The 9,221-nt window shown below is 49.1% G+C and overlaps 1 protein-coding gene and 1 non-coding gene across 2 annotated transcripts in view; one reads left to right on the top strand and one right to left on the bottom strand.

The window, feature by feature from the left end:
- The window catches only part of Cdh1 (cadherin 1), a 69,117-nt gene extending 61,420 nt beyond the window's left edge, over positions 1–7,697 (bottom strand). The window contains exons 1-2 of the mRNA XM_055621125.1: positions 7,543–7,697; positions 6,697–6,811 (exon numbers count right to left, since the gene is read on the bottom strand). Coding sequence (XP_055477100.1) covers positions 6,697–6,811; positions 7,543–7,590 — 163 coding nt within the window. The 5' untranslated portion in view covers positions 7,591–7,697. The remainder of the gene's footprint in view (positions 1–6,696; positions 6,812–7,542) is intronic.
- LOC129687282 (U6 spliceosomal RNA) lies at positions 3,274–3,377 on the top strand. Its single transcript, XR_008721761.1, has one exon. It is a non-coding gene; the product is annotated as a U6 spliceosomal RNA (small nuclear RNA).
- Positions 7,698–9,221: the final 1,524 nt, after the last annotated feature.

Below are 9,221 nucleotides of genomic sequence, written 5' to 3'. Positions count from 1 at the left end.
TAGTTAGTTAGTTAGTTAGTTAGTTAGTTAGTTAGTTAGTTAGTTAGTTATAACCACTTTACAGATGGGGAAACTAAGGCTTAGAGAAGAAAGTTGTGGCAAAAGTCCCTCTAAGCCTGGACTTTGGGTGGTGCACACCTGTAATTCCAACACTTAGGAGGTGTAAGCAAGGTCAGTGCCGCATAAGAGTTCCAAGCCAGCCTGTGAGTGAGCAAGGTCCGGCACAGAGCGACAAATGCCTCTGTATCAGCACTCAGCCAGAGGCAGGCTGAGCTCAAGACCAACCTGGTCTACGCAGGGAGCTCTAGGACAGCCAAGGCTACATACTGAAACTATCTTAAAAAGTAAAATAAGAAAAGAAAAATAGGAGAAAGCACAAATTTCTTTTTAATTGGCAGAAGAAAATCACTTTAAAAAGACTAACTGCTCATTTCCAGACTCAGGTTTGTGATGTCCCTTCTGTGGCCTCTGAAGCTTTCAGAAGGAAGTGCTTCCTTCACCATCTCCCCAAGGACTCGCTGAGGGCCAAAGGGACAGCTGGGAAAGGCCTCCCACGAACAGTTAGAGTCCAGACAACCTGCTCTGCCCTGCCCACTTACCCCTGGGGCTGCTCTGGGGACACAGAATGAAACCTGAGAGGCTAAACACTGAGTTGAGGTAGCAAAAATTGTTTCGTGCCTCCATTCATTTGTTCAAAACCAGTCTGGTAGGCCTATTGGGTCCCTAAGAAATTATTTCCCACTTTTTTTTTCTTCTCTATTTCCTCCTACTAAAACAAGGTCTGGGTTTGTAGCCCCAGCTAGCCTGAAACTCACTACAGATCCAGACTGTCCTCGAACTTCTAACAATCCTCCCGCTGCATGTGCTGCCATGATCATCTTTTTTTTTTTTTTTACATCCCGCCCCCACCAATGCAAAAAAGGACAGCGTTCCACGGGCAGCCCAGGCTGGCCTCAAACTTGAGATCCTCCTGCCTCAGCCCACAATGCACTGGGGCCAACCACCACACCTGGCTTTACTTAATGATTCTTGATAAGCTTCTGAAGCAACTTGGAGACAGGAGAGAGGGACTGGAGACTGACCTCAACAGACGGACTGTTGACTTCAAACAGTTACTAGACAGCCACTTTCCGGAAGCCAAGAAGTGTATGTGAAAGGCGGCTGGGATCCTTGAAGCTTCTACAGGCTTCTATAGGAGTTTCAGGAAACTCACTGCTGAGGCTACGTGCAAACCTATAGTTTCTCCCTTCTGGAGTTGTTTGTCCAGACAACAGTTTTAACTTCACAAACTGCCTTGCCCCGGCTATCAAGATGTGGGTCATAGTGGGAGAATGAGTTTGGCAATGGCAATGATGGGGGAGGGGCTGGAGTTTCACTATTAGGACCTTGGTCAGGGTGTGGAGGAGTTTCTTAGACTTTTTTTTCTTTCTTTGAAACAGGCTCTCATTATATAGCCCTACTGAGCCTGGAACTTCCTAAGTAGACCAGGCTAGCTTTGAACTCTTGCTTTCTGAGTACTAGGATTAAAGGCATGCACCATCATTCTCAGAGAAAGAAAGAAAGAAAGAAAGAAAGAAAGAAAGAAAGAAAGAAAGAAAGAAAGAAAGAAAGAAAGAAAGAAAGGAAGAAGCAACACACACAGAAAAAAAAAAACAACCCATATTTATTTACTGTGTGTGCACTCATGCATGAATGTGGAGGAAAGAGGACAAGCCTTGGTAGTACTTTCTCTCCTACCATGGGGTTTTAGGGACCAAATTCAGGTCTTCAGGCTTGGCGGCAGGTGTCTTTACTGGCTGGGTCATCTCACTGATGACTCCTTTTTTGTTCCATTTTTGAGACATGGTTTCTCTGTGTCGCCCTGGCTATCCTGCAACTCAGAGATCCGCCGGGCTCTGTCTCCTGAGTCCTGGGACTAAAGGTACGCACCAACTTTCCTTCTTTACATTCATTCATTCCCCCTCCCTCGCCCCATATTTATGTTCAGTGGTATCAACTTTACTTATCACTTTAACCCCGGGGTCTAGTGCTGGCATAAACAGTACTCAATATGGACAGCCAGATACCCACACTCCACCAAGCACCAGGATTTACTCATCAAATGTGCATTAATGCATATAACATAACAAATATATATAACTGTCACACTCAACAGATGGGTAAACTGAGTCTCACAGAAGTAAACTGACTTATGTAAAGTCATACTAGAGTAGCTACCGAAGTTCAAACCTGAATCTTTCTATACTTTCTCAATGACCTGCTATACTGAGTTGATCTCCTTAGAAAACTTTTATGCCCTGAAAAGAGAGAGGGGTGGGGCAGAGTAAAACCCCAAAAGCCTGAGTCTGGACTATGATGATGTCTCTTGCTGAATATAGGGTTTTGGCAGCTCCTGGGAGATTTCAAGAGCTGATTGTCCCCACACCTGGCTTATCTATGGCTGCTCTTGGAAGGGAATGTGTAACAGACACCAAGGTGAACATTTCAGCCAATAAAAAGCCCCAGAGAGTAAACAGGGATTTCCATATCCACCTGGCAGAGAGGGCCGGCCAGGAGCTGAGGCAGCTTTCCTTAAATGGCCTGACTTAGTCTGCGACCTCACCGCCCACACTCCTCAGGAGACAAACAAAGCAAGGACAGAATGGCAGCCACTAGTCTCATTCCTAGGAAAGCCACAGGAGCCCTAGTCACTGGCATGAGTAATTAGGGAAAGTTTAGGAGGCTGGGGGTGGGAAGTAGGTATCTGATGATGTAAGGTGATCCTAAAGCAAGTTTCCATGTTTGCTTTTTCCACCATCCAAGGCTGCTTTCAGCACAACCTTCAGAGAGGAGAGGAAATGGGTGTATTTATTCCACACAGGTGTATGCCTGGGAACTAGGTCAATCCATCAAGTAACCAAAGCCCAGGCCCAAAATATAGGCCTGTTTGTCCTACAGACATCGTAAGGAAAGCTATGGGAGGAAGCCGCCAAATTAAAGGGCTAATCAGCTCTTTCTCTTGATCCACGTGGATGTAACCCTGTGTATTCGTCCAGTATCTCTGAAAGGCCAAAGTCTAGTAACCTGGGTCTCTGAAGAGCTTGTGCTGATAATAAGGAAAATAATCAACAACTCTAAAGAGGCAGCTTAAAGTGGACTTGGTGGCTTTTGTTGGTAACCCCAGCATTCAAGAGGCTGAGGTAGAAGGATCACCATGAGTTCAAGACTAAACTAGGCTACACTGTGAGATCCATACCAGCCTGGGTTAGACCTTGTTTCAGTAAACCACGAAGAGTGCTTCACTCCGCAGCACACACACTAAAACTAGAAATGGACAGAGAACAGCACAGCCCCTCAAAAAGGATGACACAAAAATTTGTGAAAAATACCACTAAAAAACAATAAAAAGAGTCAGACAGTGGCAGCACATGCCTCTAATTCTAGCACTCAGGAGGCAGTGGCAAGTGAATTTCTGAGTTCAAGACCAGTTTGGTCTACAGAGTGAGTTCCAGGACAGCCAGGGCTACACAGAGAAACCCTGTCTCAAAAAAAACAAAAAACAAAAACACAAAACACCAGAATCGGCTTAAGAACAATAAAAACCAGCATGGTGATGCACACTTGTAATTCCAGCACTGAGCAAACAGAAGCAGGAAGATCACAAATTTAGCCATTCTCCACTACATAACAAGTTCCAGGCTGGCCTGACCTACCGAAGACCCTGTCTCAACACAAACACAACAGCCAGAACTGGTGTCTGCCTCCCAGCACTCAGGAAGCAGCAGAAGGATCTCTGTGAGTTCAAGGCCAGCCTGGTCTACAATAGTGAATCCCAGGCCAGCTAGGGCTACATAGTGAGACCCTGTCTCAAAAACGAACAACAAAAACAAAACAAATAAACAATCGACCTAACCAAAGAATATGCTTGGGTAGTGGAGGGTTATGGTTTTGGTTTTTAAGGTTCTGCATTTTAGAAACCAGAGAAAGGATCCACAGGGCTGAAATTGTGGCGTCAAGCTCATGATGCCTAAGAAGGATGCTAGCAAACTACATCAAAGTCTTCCGTTCAATCAAACCCAATTTGTAACCTTCTAGTCACCAGTGTCAGGTTTCTTATTTTTACACTCCAGTGGAGCACTCTTCAGAAGCCTGTAGAGCAGAGCCTGGAGCCAAAGTCACAATCCTCCATTTCCCCAGGAGGTCCAAAGAGAGTGACACCACCATCCTAAATCAAGGCAATTCTTTCACACAGAGCAGTTCCTGGGGCATCAATGTGTGATTTCTGTCGAGTTGTGGTGGGGACTCAGATGTAAAGGGAACTGGAACCAGCCACAGGGAACCTTGGAAGCTTGTGGGATGCTGTGCGGAGGCTGCTGCTTACAACGCAATCACCAGCTGAGGCTCCCTGTGCCTCCCACAGGACTCACTCCACCTCTCTACCTCCATCACAGCCTACCGCTCTCACCTCCCACCTCAAGACCTCTGTCCTCAGTCTATTTCGCGATGGACCCTACTTTCCCCAAACACACACACATCCTACCACTCCTTCCTTCAATTCTTCCTTCTTTCTTCCTCTCTTTTCTTTCCTGTTTTCTAGAAAGGGTCTCATCTCACTGTGTAGCCCAGGTTAGCCCGGAACTCACTCCATAGACCAGGCTGACCTCAAACTTACAACTTCCAGCAAACCTCAACCTCAGCCTCACCAAGTACTGCCCCCAGAGGTGGATTACCACACCAAGCCTCGGTCCAACTTGCTTTTCTCTAGTCAGGCTCCTGAGTTCCTAAAGGACTAGAGCAGCGTCTACCCTCCAGAAGTTCTCAATTTTTTTAATCTTTTTTTTTTTTTTTTTTTTTTTTGCTTTGTTTTTCAAGACAGGGTTTCTCTGGATAGCCTTGGCTGTCCTGAACTCGCTCTGTAAGACCAGGCTGACTTCAAACTCAGAGATCCACCTGCCTCTGCCTCCCCAAGGGCTGGGATTACAAGCGCGTGCCACCGCGCCCCACGAAATTCTCATTTTTGCTTTAGGTAAATGACACACTTGCCTCACCGGGGCAATGGTGAACGGGTGGCACTATCAGTTATAAGTGATAATATTATTGATAGTCAGGGCTATTAGTGACTAGATTTAGGCACATGCAAAGTGAACGCCCCACTGCTGCCAAGGTGATCTTGTAATCCCAGCACTCCAGAGTCTAAGGCAGGAGGATCAAATTGTGAATTTCAAACCAGCCCACATCACATAGGGAGATCCTGTCTCAAAAAAACCCAATAAACTGGTGGTAACGAGCCGGCTAACATGCAGCGGGCCGTGGGCTTTACCCACAGTGCTGACGCACACAAAGACTATCCCAGCTGAGGCACCTCTGTGTCATCCTGCCACAGGAAAACAAAGCCACCAGCACTTGGATTGGGATCCATTCCCATTTCTAAGCCTGTCCAGCTCAAGGCGGAGTAATGGCTACCTCTTTTCAGAGGTCCACTGGCACCCTCGGAAACACCCCAGGGCACACCTCACTATCCTATCCCAAAGTGCCACAGAAGGGCTTCCTGAAATACTCAGCAACCTACCAGAGGCTCAACTCACTTCTCCCGCAGGCACTGAGTGGAGACTGGCCGAGCAATCTCTTGCCACTCCAACCTCAGGGGTACAGAACAGCACTGCCCAGAACCGGTCAGGTCTCAGAAAAGCAAATCGATCAAGCTACTAGTTCTCTGGAAAACACATCACCAAACCTGAGCACAGCTTCCACAGTTCACAACAAAATTTTAGGCACCATCATGATTGCTGTGGAATTTTCAGGTGGCCTTTCAGTGGTAAACAAACTTGGTCAAAGTATTCCCAGAAAGGTGTGTGAGTGACTTCTTTTAAAATTATTTGTTATTAAAATTATTATTATTTTATTCATCATACTTTTGGGATCAACTAAACTCCTAACCAGAGAGGAGGTGGTGGTATTGGTACAAAAGGAACACCTGGAAATTAGGGAAACCAGTAAAACAAAACCAAACCTGGTCCTCTTGCCTTGTTCCCAGCCATGCCCAACAGTAACACAAAGAAAATTCTAGATTATCATAATGAGAGAAGACTTAAAATTTAAAATATACGGAGTTTTTGAATGAGTTAGAGCTACCATTTTTTCTCTTTTTTTTTTTTTCCTTTTCTTTTGTCTTTTTTTTTCTCCCATTTTTTTTCTCTTAAAAAAGAAAATAAAATACAAGTATTGCTATTCCTTGGAAAAGCAACGCCTGTATCAAGTGTTTTCATCTTTATGAATAAAAACCACAAGTCACTAAAAGCCGGTTCCTCCAGGATTCCCGAAATTGTGGGAGTCAAATTCCGGTTCAGGTCCCTGCCCTGCTGACCCCATGAAGTCACCTTTTGAGCCTCCTATTGCTCATCATTAAATGGGAACACAGTTCAACTGGCCCTACCTAGCAGGTTTCGGTGGTCTGGAATGATAGACTGGCTCCGGCGATCAGCTGCAGGGACACCGATGACCTCTAAATACCCCCGGCCCTTCTCTGCCCCTTGTAAACAGCACAGCCAGACATTATCTACCTTGATCAACCGCAATCGATAAGTAGACTTCCAAACCCACGTTAGATCCCAAGGGAGAGTTTTGCCCCTTCCCCTCCCACGGGCACGGGAGTACAATTTCTTGGCTCCTTCCCTACCCGACCCCCACTCTGCTGTCACACCCGCGGGGCGCCCTTACCTTTGCCCAGGACGCGGTCCCTCTCCAGGTGCCTCCCCGGCACCACAAACGTGTAGTTCTCGGCACTGAAGCCGGGACGGCACGGCTCCGGCTCCTGGCAGAGCCGCGGTGAGGCCTGGGATGGAGGGAAGAAAAGTAGGCAACCTGGTGACTCGGGGCGGGGGAGGGGGTTCCCAGCAGCCTACACCGAAACCAAGAGGCAACCCGTCCTCCTCCTGGGGCGTCGGGACGCGCGCCATCCTCTCCGAAACCAGCCGCCAAACTCCGGGAACCCTTGGGGGAGGGGACCCGGGGGTCACCGCCTCGCCACCTGGCCCACCTTTCCTGCCCGGCTCCATTTGCATCTCCCTGGAGACGCCTCCACTCTTCCGGACAGCACTTTGCGCAGAGCGCGAAGGGTCTCCGCCAACCCCCTCCGGCTCCTCTCTCTCACCCTCGGGAGCCCGTCCCCAGCGCTCCCTTCCTTCCACGGCAGGTGCTTTTCGGTACTCAAATCCCTGTCCTTATCTCGGATCTCCCGGGCTACTTCTGCCCCAGCCCCCTCCTACGAGCAGGCCCCCACCCTGCTCCACGCCCCCCTTGGTCCCCTGGAGCACACAGGGACCCTGCGCCGCTCGGGGTCCCAGGAGCCCGCAGCGTGGGGAGCCCCCGAGCTGGGAGAGGGCTCGAGAGGCGGCCACTCGGCGCTCGCCTGACCCTCCCTCCCACCCCACGGCACTCGGCCCCGCACCGCGAAGCCTCCGGGGCCAGCCTGCCCTCCGAACCCCAACTTTCTTGGAAGGAGGGGAGCGGGACGGCAGCGTGCAGAAAGGCACACGGCGAAGCGGGGCGTGGGGGTCCACATACCTGCAGCAGGAGCAGGAGCGCCAGGACGCTGCGGCTCGGGGCTCCCATGGCTGGCCGAGCAAACGCCGAGCTCGGGTGCGGTCGGGCAGGGCCGGGTTAGGCCGGGTCGGAGCTCGGCAGAACTTGCCGAGAACTCACTAACGAGCCGCGGCTCTCACTGCACTGAACCGGGCAGAGGCTGCGGCCGCCAGGTGAGCCCGAAGGTGCCGCCCCCGGCGACGCTGATTGGCTGAGGACGCACCTGCAGGTGGCAGCCGAGAAACTGCGCGGCCCTCTCCTTCCTCCACCCCTGTCTGTAGCTGGTGGCATGGGGCCTGGCTTAGGAGACTTCCTCGCTTCCTGTTCCACGTTCGTTCGTTCGAATCCTAGCCCGTCCGTGCTGTAGCCCCACTGAGACTCGGAGTTACAAAGGAGTTTACTCGGGGGGCTTGGATAGCTCAATTGATAAGGCTCCTGAGCCTGAATCTGAGAGTCCAGGGTTCAGTTAGTTCCCTGGGACCTTTTTAAGCAGCCCCTGGAAGTTTAAGAGTGACACAGACTGTGACTCAGAATTCAAATAAGAGAAAGCATTGAGAAGAAGAAAAGAAAAAAACAAAAACAAAAAAAGACTTTACTCTTCATCTAGGTTTTTGTTTTGTTCATTTTTCTTTATTGTGTTTGGTTGGAGGAGTTTGTTTGGTTTACTTTGTCTTAAGGGTTTAAAAAAACATTTTAGTGTGTGTGTGTGTGTGTGTGTGTGTGTGTGTGTGTGTGTGTTCGAAAATGCACATGCCACAGCTCCAGTGCAGAGATAAGACAGCAGCCTGCGGGACTCAGTTCTCTCTTTCCACCCAGAGGGTCCCGGGATTGAATTGCCCTCATTAGCATTTACTGACTGTGCCATCTCTCCGGCTGTTTTATTTTGTTTTGTACCCTAAATTTTTGTTTGTTTTCCAGCCCAAATGGGCCTGGAACTGTTTTAGCCTCAACAATCCTTCTGCCTCAGCCTGGAAATTGCTGCGATGGCTTAAGGGAGGCACCAGCCCAGGCTCATCTAGTTATCTAATTTTCCAACATCTGTCTCCCTCCCTTTTGAGACATAGTCTTGCTCTTGCTTTGTAGCCCAGTATGGCTTTGAACTCACTATTGTCCAGTCTCAGCTTCCCCACTTCTGGAATGGAACTACAGGTACCCAGTGTAGGGTCTGTAAACTGAACTTTGGTCCCCTGGAAGAAAAGCTAGCCCTCTTAACTCCTAAGCCATCTCTCCAGCTCCTTGTCTGTTCTTGTTGGTTTGTTTGAGAGAGGAGCTCCCTCTATGTAGCCCTGGTTGTTCTGGAACTCACTATATAGACCAGGCTGGCCTTGAACTCACAGAGATCCACCTGCCTCTACTTCCCCGGTGCTGGAATTAAAGGTGTGCACCACTAGGACTGACTCATGTTTGTCTGTGGACAAGTTCTTCCTAAGCAGCCCAGACTGGCTTTGAACTTAGGATCCTCCTGCTTCGGCACCCTGAAGGCTGGGAATACAAAATGTGCTCCCACATCATCAGGGTTTGTTGTTGTTGTTTAATGCTGGGTGGCATGTGAACAAAGTCACCTCTCTCTCCAGGGCTACAAAGCAGAGGTTGGGGATGTGGCTCCGTTTGTGAGTGCATGCCTAACATGCATGACATGCCCTGGGTGCCACCTGAATGAA

This window comes from Psammomys obesus, unplaced genomic scaffold (assembly GCF_907164565.1).
Source record: "Psammomys obesus unplaced genomic scaffold, mPsaObe1.curated_primary_1811, whole genome shotgun sequence".
Taxonomy (NCBI): domain Eukaryota; kingdom Metazoa; phylum Chordata; class Mammalia; order Rodentia; family Muridae; genus Psammomys; species Psammomys obesus.
This window is presented reverse-complemented; position numbering and strand designations above follow the sequence as displayed.